At 47.2% G+C, this 11854-nt stretch overlaps 1 protein-coding gene across 2 annotated transcripts in view; it reads left to right on the top strand.

Moving 5' to 3' along the window:
- The first annotated feature begins 4277 nt into the window (after positions 1-4277).
- Man2a1 (mannosidase alpha class 2A member 1) overlaps positions 4278-11854 on the top strand; it is a 157114-nt gene continuing 149537 nt past the window's right edge. Inside the window, exon 1 of one of the 2 annotated variants that reach the window (XM_029471006.1) lies at positions 4278-4942. In XM_029471006.1, the coding sequence (XP_029326866.1) occupies positions 4808-4942 (135 nt within the window). In that variant the 5' untranslated portion in view covers positions 4278-4807. The remainder of the gene's footprint in view (positions 4943-11854) is intronic. The other variant, XM_021185720.2, reaches the window with a different exon arrangement.

Below are 11854 nucleotides of genomic sequence, written 5' to 3' on the forward strand. Positions count from 1 at the left end.
AAAAAAAAAAAAGAAAAGAAAAGAAAAGAAAAGAAAAAATCATGTCATCAGATGGCTATGGTGTGCAACATATATGTTATAGTATGTTTCTCTCTTTTAAGGACACCAATTAGATTAGATTAGGGCTCTGAGTTTACAACTTCCTTTGAAGTTTGTCAGTGTACACTCCCTACACTAAATAAACAAGCCCTCCTCCTGCATAGTGATATGCCCTTTTGTTTGTGTATTGTGGCTACGATACAAGGTCTTTCCTGAGAGGGCAACCAAATCATTCCAGGTCTGTGGGCTGACTTAGGTCTGAAAACTGACTGAAAGTCTATGCCTCTCTATTGTGGCAACTAAAGTCAGAGTTTAGCTAACTGATCTAGAACCCTGCTTGTTGGAAGTAAGTGACATCCTATTTTGGCTGCCTATATGCTGTTTTCTGAGGACATCTCTCGTGGGCCCAGGTAGGTTGCTACTCTAAAGACAAATGAGTCTACTCTGTCTATTGCCTAGGCACTGCTTGGACTCTGCTATTCTGGACTCCTGTCATCTCCATGAAAATCAGGGAGGTCAGCTGAACCATTATCTATGGCCATGCCTGGCCCATGGGAGAATCTACAGAGTACCTCCACCCCCCACCCCTACCCCCAGCCCCCATCCTTCTCAAAACTTCAATAATGGTAGTATCTTCTGTGTCACTGCATGGAGCACAGCTGGGGCATGGGCTTGCAAGCTACATGTGATAAATCTAGTAACAGTATTTGTTTTCCTCTAAGTTGTTAAATTTCCTTTTCCACCCCATGCCATGAATCTCTGACATCTCCGTCTCATACACTATCCACCAGTCAAGTCACCTCGAGTTGCGGGAGCTGAATGCTTGAGAGTGGAAACATTTAAAAGTAAATCGACTTTCATTTTCTGCACATCGGTGCATTTGCTTGCAGGTATAGCTGTGCATCATATGCATGCAGTACCCCAGGAGGCCACAAGAGGGCGTCAAGGGCATCAGGTCCTTTGGAGCTGGAGTCAGTGTCCCAGGTTGTCAGATTGGTGCTGGGAACCTAAGCCTTCTGTGGGAGCAACAAGTGTTCTTAACCACTGAGCCATCCTTCCAGCCCAGAGTAGGAATACATGTTTGCTACATTGTGTTACAGCCTTTATTTCATGGCCTCATATCTTTAGAAACCATTTCGAAGCATTGTTCCCAGATTTTTTGCTGACATATATTAGACACAATTGTAGTTATTTTGTTATATGAACCATTGCTTCATTTTATTCCACAAGAACACACAGTCCAATGCGATCACATTCTCAGGTAGTTGGTTGTGGTGGTTTTAGGAAAGATGTGAATTCTGTGTCAAGGAATTTGCCCCGATAAAGACAACCACTTTTGGTAGACTTTCTTGAACAGATGAGTATTTTAGGAAAAAAAAATATGCATACAACCCCCAAACCTGAAAGATGACAATTTTTTGTTGTTGTTTTTTTTTGTTCTTTTTTTTTTTTTTTTTTTTTTTTTTTTTCTTTTTCCGAGACAGGGTTTCTCTGTGTAGCCCTGGCTGTCCTAGAACTCACTCTGTAGACCAGGCTGGCCTCAAACTCAGAAATCCACCTGCCTCTGCCTCCTAAGTGCTGGGATGAAAGGCATGCGCCACCATGGCCCGGCTAATAGTGATGTTTTACTTGCATGTAAGTCTGGGTACAACATGCCGTACTCGTGTCCAAAGAGACCAGAAGGTGCTAGGTTCCTCTGGAACTGGGTAATGGCTTACTGAGCTGACTGTATGTGGGTACAGGACCCAGGTCCTTTCTTTAGATCAGTGGTTCTCAACCTTCCTAAAACTTCCACCCTTTAATTCAGTTCCTCATGTTGTAGTGACCCCTAGACACATTTTTTTTGCTGCTACTTCATAACTATAATTTTATTACTGTTATGAATCATAATGTAAACTATCTGTGTTTCCTGAGACTCTTAGGTGACTCCTGTGAAAGGTGAGAAAGGGAGCCTTCAAAGGGGTGGAGACCATAGATTGTGAAGCACTGTTCTAGACAAACAGCCAATGTCCTTAACCACTAAGCCATCTCTCCAGTCCAAAACGACAAGGGTTTTAAGCAAAGGAAACCTGGTCTGCTTAGCCACGGAATGATACCCTGCTTCGCTTGGCAAGGGAGGCTTAGTCTGCCTGCGCAGGTCTGTGTTGGGGATGGGATGGGTCACAGAGGACAGAACTGCTAGTCCTAGCCTTAGCTAACTCATTCCAAATTTTAGGATTTTATCTTTCACAAGTTAACCCATCAACTTTTTAGAGGAAGGAAAAAAAAAAAAAAACAAAACCCTTGCCATGTCTGAGAATTCAATAGTAACAATAAGTCAGTGGCTCCAGAACCAAAATAGAACATTTGATCTTCAGTTACATAATTCTCCTTGCTACAAGAGGAATTGCTTTGATCCTCATGCCTTAAGGATAGCTGATGGACAGGGACTTGCCATTTTTCTTACAAGCATTCAAAAGCACTCCAATGCCTACCACCACCATTGTTATTTAGTCACTTTCGTAGCTGTCACCTAGTCCCCATGTACTCACTCCATTGGCACGTCATCAGAATCAGCCACAGGTGATTGCTTAATTAACTGTGATGCTCTTCATGACCCAAATTATCATCCTATTTTCCTTTGGCAAGGAGCTTGAGGCGAAAGTCAACCGATCTGACCTTTAAATCCGTCTTTATGGGTCTCTCTTGGGACTACTTCCTGGACACGGAGGGCTTAGTAAAACTAATTCTTAACTTTAATAGGGAGTTAAGTAACCAAGAATTTCCTAGCGAGAAGAAAACCAGAAAGACTATAGACAGCAACTGTGGAGAGCAAGGCTTATAGTTACCTCTTGGACTGATAAAGGGCCCCCAAAAGATGGGTTTCGCATCCAGTCAAGGGCTAAGATACAGACTTTATGGAGACAGCAGTATGGTTAATTGAAGAGCAGAGACATCATTCTGATACTGTCCCTGAACTTGCTATACATTGTTAACAGGGTGCCAGGAAAGTATCCACGCCCAACACCATTACAGAACTGTTGGCCAGGGAGGAGCTCTGTACTTGAAAAAGTCAGGAATGCTAGGAGAAACTGCTTATCAGATGTACTAGAACCAGGAAGCAAGTTCCTTTATTTCCTGTAATGTCTCTTCAGCACCCTCTACTGACACAGTGTCCCAGAAGGGTGAAGAGAAACCTCCTTAAAAGGCCCAGATTCATTTTCACAGTGTAGTGGAAAAGGGCGAATTTGGAGCCTGAGACCATAATTCAATAGTGGGTACAGGCATTTCTCAGATCCTCCTCTTACTAGATTTTGTCGCCAGATGTCTACATCTGCTTACAAGAGGCTTTGTCAGCCTCCCTTACCCCCTGGTTTCACCAGGATGTCGCCAAAAGCAAGAAGGAAAAGATGAGTCCTTTTTAGGCTCCTCAGATTTCTTGTCTACCTCCCCTTCCAGCCCTGCACAGACCCTTCCAAGGCAGGCTGATCTGGGCGTTCCAGGATAGAAGACGCGACAAGAGGATGGAATCTGGGGAATGAACCACTGTCGCTCTGGACCTTAGGCTGCTGGAGCCCTGGAGGCACCTCTCTGTTGGCCTCAATTCCTGCAAAGCCACCTCCCTTGTCACTGAAGCCTCTTGAGGTCTTCCTACTGTCAGGGCCCAGTGAGGCAGGCGCTGGGCGGGCCTGGCGGGCGGCGCTCTGTGATTGGGCGCCAGGGGGCCCGCCCCCTCATCCCGGCGCGTCGGGAGGGGGCGGGGCCAGCCGGCTGCCCAGCTCCAGGGCTGCGGGCGCCTATTGACCCAACGGCCGCTGCGCCGCCGCCGCTGCCGCCGCCGCCGTCTCCTCCGGCTCGTGGCGGGCGGTACAGGAGCGCCGAGTGGCGCTGGGGAACCGGCTCTTCCTTTCGCGGCTGCCGCCGCCATCTCCGCGTTCTCGGGGCGGGAAGGAGGGGGTGCTCCACGGCTGCAGCTGGAGCGGGCTCCTCTCCGGGGACGGTCCTCTCCTCCTCCCTCGGCTTGCCTCCTCCCGGCGCTGCCCGCCCCTTGCGCCCTCCGCGTGCAGCCCGGGCCCGCGAAGGGGAAGGTAGGGGCGGCGGGGGCCGGGAGAGGCCGGGGCTCGGACGCACACGCCGAGGAAAGTCCTGGATTGCAGCGCTCCGGCGCACAGGGTGCACACCGGTCGGGCCCCCGCAGTAGCCGCGGCAGGAAGGGGCTCTTCGGCGGGCACGCGGGGGCGGTGTGGCGGGGGTGGGCCTGGGTGTCCCGGCGCTAAGTTGTGGGGCACGGCGCCTCCAGGTCCAGTTCCTTCTTCCGCGCGCTCCTCGCTCCCAGCGCCGCACGCTCGGCCCCGGAGCCGCGGAACCCGCGCGTTCTCTGGGCGCGGAGGACACGCCTGCCCTTGTCGAGAAAACTTTTCCTGCCGACTCAGTCGTGCCGGCCCGTGGCAGGAAGTCGGGCAGAGACCTCTCCTCTGACTGCTCCGACCTCCCTACCGGGTAGCGCTATCCTGCAGGAAAGCAAGTTTGTGGGGACCTTTGCCTTGCTCTCCAGGAGTCTGCCTTGCAGGGACGGCCGGCCTTGGGGAGGGCAGCGGGCCAGGGCGTAGGCCGAGGGCGCGTGGTGACTCCGGAGACGAGGTGCGGAGCGCAGCCGGGACCCGCGCCGTAGCGCGCGAAGGGTGTGCGGCCGGGAGCAGGGAGCCCTCGGCGATCGCCAGCTGGAGTCCTCCGTCTTCTGCCTCCTTCGGGTGAGGACCGCGTCCTGGCCCCGAGTCCATCGAGGAAAATGAAGTTAAGTCGCCAGTTCACCGTGTTTGGCAGCGCGATCTTCTGCGTCGTAATCTTCTCACTCTACCTGATGCTGGACAGGGGTCACTTGGACTACCCTCGGGGCCCGCGCCAGGAGGGCTCCTTCCCGCAGGTAAGCACCTGGTGGCGGGCGCAAGCTGGAGGGTTGGTCCCGGGGTTCGCACTTCTCGGCACGGCACCGGGGCAGGGTGAGGCCGCACCCGACGACCGGCGGAGCCTCATCCGGCTTGCCGAGGTTTCGGACCGCTGAGTTTGCAAAGTGCTGGGCGTCATGCGGTGGCAGCCTTGGCACCGGGCAGAAGAGGACATATTCCTACATTTGCACCCGGGCCTGTGGAAGTGGGCTCGGCCACCTGCTGGTGGGGAACCGGCGTGAGTGTCGCCCCTAAGCTAGCTCAGGGTTAAAGCTGCCAGAGGCCGCCCAGATCCCTGAACGCACTGAGGTGCGGAAATTGATTAAACACAGCCCACCTAGGCAGATTTCTGTTTCTGACCCCTTTCCCTTTCACTGTCTCTTAAGAGATAAAAAAGTTTATTTCCTGTTGCAGCCTTTTGAGATATGGTTAGTAGGGTTGATTTTAGTGTCGTCATGCTTCAGCTATTACCTCGGGTTGGTTTGAGCAGAGTGGGGAAGCGCCTGTTATTCTCTCACTGGAAGCTGCGCGGCGCTCAGTTCTCTGCGGGGTGGTCCAGCTGGCAGAGGAGTTGAACAAACGACCCACCCGAAGTCTTTCAGGAAAAGTTACTAAAAAAAAAAAGAAATGGATGCAATAGGTTCTGTTTGGGAGGTGACCACGTAGCAATTGAGAGTGGCCTTTACGGCTTTTCGCTGTTGACACACATACATTTTAGTAGAAGCAGATGTGTGGAGAAATCCGAAGAATCCAAGTGTTGACAAGCTAACAACTAGTTGACCAGAGAAATCTACAACCTACCCGAATAAGGCTGATGTTTTGCCTTTTTTTTTTTTCTTTTAATATGACAGTTTAAATGACTGGAAATAGCCCTTGCCATTTCTTCTGATATGCTAGGGTCAATGGCTTGGTGGGAATTTAATGATATCGAAATGAGGACTTGCGGATTATGTCATTAGTACACAGTACTAGAAGTATTTTTTTTCTTTTAGAAGTGTGGAATTAAAAAGCTGGCCACAGACAGATGTTTCCAAATGTTTACAGCTTCTGCTTCCCCTATAGAGTAGAGAGAAAATATATAACGCATGCTCTCTGCTGCCTTTAAATTTTGAACTTGGGAGTTTGTACTGGCCTTGTGGATAAGGCTGGGGTAAACTGGCAACCAGGGCCCGGGAGGTCTGAGCTTTGTCCCACATGCTCTCTAATTTTGGAGTTAAATGTACCTTTCTCCCCCCAACCCTATTTTCAGAGTTTTCTCTTTGCATGAAGTATATAAATGGAACTCCTCTTACCCAGTGATGTCTTAATAGTGTCCTCTGGCTTTGGCTGGGTGATTGCTTGAACACGATTTATGCGAACATCTGCATGGGGTTCTCTGGCAACCTTGACATTTCCCTCTGTTTCTAAAGCAGCGAGTGACTCATTCCGTTACTGAGACATCTCAGGCAGTTGGTTCTCCCATTTCCGTATGAACCCCCAGCTCACTGAGAAGTTGAGGGTTTGCCTAGAGTGTATACAACATTTGGCAGAGTGGTGGTGGTAACCTTAGGAAGTGGTGTGTTGTCTGTTCCGAGAGAGAGGGCTTGGGAGTGGCATCCTCTGTGTTTTATCTGGACTTCACTGTAGACAGAAGGTTTAGAATAGGTGGGCCACTGAATCTCCCAGTAGCTAAACTCCATAAGCCCTCTTCATACGTCTCATGTGTTTGACCATTAACTTCATATGATAAACCTATCTCCCCAGCTACTGCTCAGTTGGTGGGGAACTGAGGCTTGAGAGCTTCCTGAGCCCAAGGTCGCATAGGCAAAGTCTCGGATTTGAACAGGCAGCTCTCAGAGTATAGTCTCAGAGTCACAAAGTTGTCTTGCTAGAACTGGGCTCTAGCCTGCCTGTTGTCGGAATTGTGTAGAACAGAAATAGACTTGCTGGTGGTGACTTAGCTTATGATCCCTGGAAAAGGAAGCTCTATTATGAAGACAGAATGAATGTGGTCCTTTTCAGGGCTTCAGATTTACGCTTTCCCAGAGAGTCTTCTAATTTACTTTTACAGCTAAACATTATTATGATGTAAGCCATTACGAAGCAGAGCCTCCAAACGTGCACATTCTTTCATTTTATTTCTATGTCTACACTAATTTCACAACAATCCCCAGCATTGCAAAACTATGTTGCCCTCTGTTTCTTGAACAGGTTTTGGTGCGATTCTTGAGTTTCGGTAGAGCTAATTTGGTCAGTGTATGCTGAGGTTGCTTGGTGACCTGTATCCACTCAACCAGAAAGGTTATCTTGTCCATTCTAGTTTCTCTCTCTTGATGTGGAAACTTCAGTTAGGCATGCGGTCCATTTGGTTTGCAAACTGTAGTTTTAGGCCATCCCCGGGTGAGAGCAATCTGTTTTTTGCTGTTCTTTGGACTTTTGTTCATTTACCTTCTTTAGCAACTCTGATTTCCTGCCACCTGTTCAGTCCTGGGGCAAGGGTAGGCACCGCCTCATCCATGCCCCCCCTCCCCCCTTTGCCCCCCCCCCCCCCATTTTGGCCTGCCTAAGGAAAACACTTAGAGGGCTTTCTCTTGAGTGTTACTTTAAGAATTCCTTATGGCCAAGGCAGCAGGTAGCCTACATTTTTAGAGTTATTTGATCTCAGTTTAAAAAAAAAAAAAAAAGTAAAAACAAGCAAAAACAAACCTCCAGTCTGCCTGAGAGGTGGGCCAGACCTAATGCCTTGAAAATACTTTATGCTGGCTATGAGAAAGTCAGCAGACTGGGTGGAGAAATGTTGACATCTCCCTGGAAGGGCAGGTTATTCCAAGAGGCAATCTCGTGTGCACAATAGAAAAACCACTAGGCTCATGCTACTATGTAGAGTATTAAGGCAAGGAATCAGGATTTTTATAACAGAGAGTCGGTCTTTAACTAGTGTATCACATAATGTAGGGGCTGATGTTGCTTTTGAACATCTCTTCAGAAGTTGGAAAGTCATGAAAATGTACAGGCCAAGTCCAGACTTGATCTTTGGGCTCAGAGAACATTTATCAAGTGAGAAAAGTGAAAACGTGTTGAAGTAGTTGATTTGAAAGTCGTTATGATAAGAACTTTGGTGCTGTAAAAAAACAAAACAAAGAATCTTGCAACTAGATGTATATATATATATATATATATATATATATATATATATATATATATATACGTATGCTTAAATGCTTCATACCACTTGGGAAACTGAGGCAGGAGTATTGGTGCATGTCCTGGGGCCAGCCTAAGCTATGTAGACATAAGCCAACACCTTCACACAAGCAAAAACTGTACCCATGATTTTTGAGTCCCACAAAGAACGTGTTAATAAAAATTGATCCACAGCAGTAAGTGTGATGAGATCTTCATCGCCTGGCTACTGTATCCTTGTTTCTTATAAATTGTTTAGTCTGAAGTATATCTAATAAAAATGATCTCCTACCCCCTCCCCCCTCCGGGCAGTGCTGTACTGTATTTAGGACAACAGCCCTGGCTGCTTGGGTTTGTTTAGGGAGCATAATAGGGGAGTTGCCAGTGTTCCTGGGCTATAATGGTTGAGATCTAAGATTTCTGGGAAGGGATGGAGCTCTGATTGCAATCATGATTAGAAATTCAAGTATTGTGAGGTGGACCCTCTCCATCCCTCCTGAGATTAGTCTCTGGGACTCCTCTGCAAAGCTCATGTCTCAGACTTGAGCTTCTGGGAATAAAGTGGACCAGATGCCCTGGCTATGTCTGATCCAAAGGCTTTTTATTAACAGGTGTCATGATTGCATTCACTGAAAGGGGATTGCTCCATTAGTCATTCATTAGCCTTAAGGGATTTCTGGGCTCTGGACAGAACACTGATGGAGTGACCACTTCTGTATGGTTTTTACTCTGAGCTTGCCTTGCTGTTGGTTTTGTGATGTTAAAACATTCACCTAAAAACTGAGGGGTGGTACTTGCCGGCCCCTTCCATTTCTCCAGTTTTCTCTGTTCAGAGACCTCAGTTTCTCCTGGTTGTTTCCCTATTTCCATAGAAAACTCTTTAGGTATTCATCTGCTCTGGTGAGCTGTGGTTTCTGATTTCTGAAGGGGTCGTTATATTTTTGGACCTTGTTTGGGGTCAAGTGTCCCATGTGGCAGCCTCTTAATTGTACGTGTTTCTCCAGAACTACAGAGAGGAGGAATGCTATAAAGTGGAGACCCTCACCTCCTTTTATAGTAGTTGATAGAAGATTGATCAAGGGAGGAAGCAGAACACTTGAATCCAAACAGGTTTTAATTGCCCTTCCTAAGCCCTTCCTAGTTTCGTGGTTGAAACCATGTTCCAGTTCAGACTTTGAGAATTGACAGCATTGAAGTGGAACTCACACCCTGCCCTTGAATGATGCTGTTGGTGTTGCCTCCTGATATAGAAGAAGTAATTTACCTTGAATAGACTGTTGAGTAAGACTAGATGGAATATTGGAGAGAGAGTGTTTAAGGTCATATCATTTATACTTTTATACAGATAACAAGTATCTAACAAAGTATCCTAAGTCTAATAGTATCTCCTGAGGAAAACCCCCGTGTAGAGGTGCTGGGGTTCATAACTGCATGTGCTATCTTTCCTCCTCCACTCTAGGGCTTTATAACTCTTTGCTGTCGATACTTGGGTCAGATAATTCTTTGGTGTTGAGGCTGTGTGGTAGGGTACCTGGCAGTACTCCGTTCTCTTCCGGGTATATGCTGGCAGCCACTTGTCTCCTTTCTTGTCCTCATTTGTAGCAATCAGAAATCTTCCCAGACATCTGCTAGATATAGATAGCCTCTGTTCGGGATTTGGGGGGGCTACTGTCCCTACTGAAAATCAGTTTGGCTATGGTCTGGACAAAGGCCTATTTTTTTTTTTAACACAGTGTACTTTCTTGGTATTTAGGAAAGTGAGACTGAAAGGCCCTGGTTCTAATGCTCAGAAGGATAAGAGGTATATTTACATATTCATACTGTATTTTTTTCTCTGGATACATAAAATTCAGTGACACATCTAGGACCGCAATATGTTACAGAAAACATATAGATACATCATGTTTGTGTACAAGGTAAAGAAAAAAAAAAATGGAAGGTTAACTTACCTTTGCCACCTGGTCGTACACGTTCTGATAAAAGCGACCTGTTCACATCATAGCTCCTAGGTGGCTTTGCTTTCTCCAAGTTCCTTGGAGGTTGGCAGAAGCCTCGATTTACTCTCCTTGCTGTTTAGAGGTAAGCTACACAGATCATTTGCGAGCATTATTTGAAAGTCCGAAGTTCTCTCAGCTTGGATTTCTTTTTGTGCAGTGTGATGATCTGGCTGATGCATTTCGAGTGCCTCCTTGAGATGCACAGAAGCGGGTGGGGTGGGGAACCGTGGAAGTAAGTGCTCCCTGTGGCTTGCCTTCCAAACAACGTCTTTAAAGACCGGATGGGAGATGAGCAGGAAGCCTTGAGGTTGTTGTCCTTATGCCTAAACCAACTGTGAGGTAGATGATTGGCCTCGGTGTCTTTGTGGGGCCACAGCTAAAAGGGATTTTTACATCTTAGAATAGTTCATTTCATTTCGTGTCCATAGCTAGTTGCGTGTGAATCCTCTTAGAACAGTCAAATAAATGGCTGGGCAGAAACCTTCTGGGCCACAGACCCCAAACCATTTATTACCTGATGCTTTTCAGAAGAAGATTTGATAATCCTGGGTCTCAACTGTTCTTCTCTGTTGCTGGAGGCAGACAGTGTGCTGAAGCAAAGGTAGAGCCCTTGAAGATAAAATTCTTATAAATTGGGTATTAAATAAGCATTGGTCAAAATTTATATCTTAAAGGCGGGGTTCAAAACTTGTGTTTTTCTGCATGCCTCATAGATTTCCAGGTATCCATGCTAGAGCACAGAGGCATGTGATACACTTAAGTTTCACCTGAGGTTTAAAATTAATTAATTATTTACTTACTTATTAACTTACTAGCATTGCTAATGTGCCAGGAATTGAACCTTGGGCCTTACACGTTAGGTAAGTGCTCTCCCACTGCACCACAGTCCCATCACCACCCCACCTCCCTCTCCTTCTCCTTTCCCCATTTTTATTTTGAGGCAAGGTCTTTAAAGAGTTGTAGAGCCTAGCCTAGAACTCACTGTAATTTAGGTAGGCCTTCAACTTGTTTTCTTCCTGCCTCAGCCTCTAGAGTAGCCAGGATGACAGCCTGCACCACCAGACCCTAAACTTGGAAAGTTTCTTGCTAGAGGACTGCCCTGTGTGTGAGTGATCCGGACCGTGCACCAGGCAGGACGAGTCTATACCTTCAGGATTGGAACCTATAACTCTGTTGAGTCTTGCTGCTTGCTGTGACTCCCAGGTGGAGTACAGAGCGCAATCTGAATATTTGGGTTCGTCAGGAAGGCTGAAGCAGAGACCACACGTGGGTCTCTTTCATAACCTCTTTGTACAGAACAGGACACTTCTCTCTGTTGTCCAGAGGGTTGCCCAGGATGTAGACTGCTGCTCTGCTCACTAAAGAATGATTTGTTTTTTCTCTATAATTGATTGCTCCTAAAGCTTATGTATAGCTTTCTTCTTGGTTGCGTCTCTAGAGGTTGTACCATCGTCTTTAAACCATAGTACACTTGGTTTGAACTAAATGGGTGTGGCATCTCTCACTGTTTATGGCTGGTGTTTTAAGTCTTTTTCTCTTCCTTTATTTTCTTTCCCCCTTCAGTGTATGCTGGGTGTATTTGTCAGATGGCTTTCTTTTCCAGTCTAGGAATATTTTCCTTTCCTTTCCTCTTTCCTCTTTCCTCTTTCTCTTCCTTCTCCCCTCTTCCCTCTCCCTTCTCTTCTCCGCTTCCTCCCCTCTTCCTCCCCTCTTCCTCCCCCCTTCCTCCCC

The sequence above is a fragment of the Mus caroli genome, chromosome 17, assembly GCF_900094665.2.
Source record: "Mus caroli chromosome 17, CAROLI_EIJ_v1.1, whole genome shotgun sequence".
Lineage (NCBI taxonomy): Eukaryota > Metazoa > Chordata > Mammalia > Rodentia > Muridae > Mus > Mus caroli.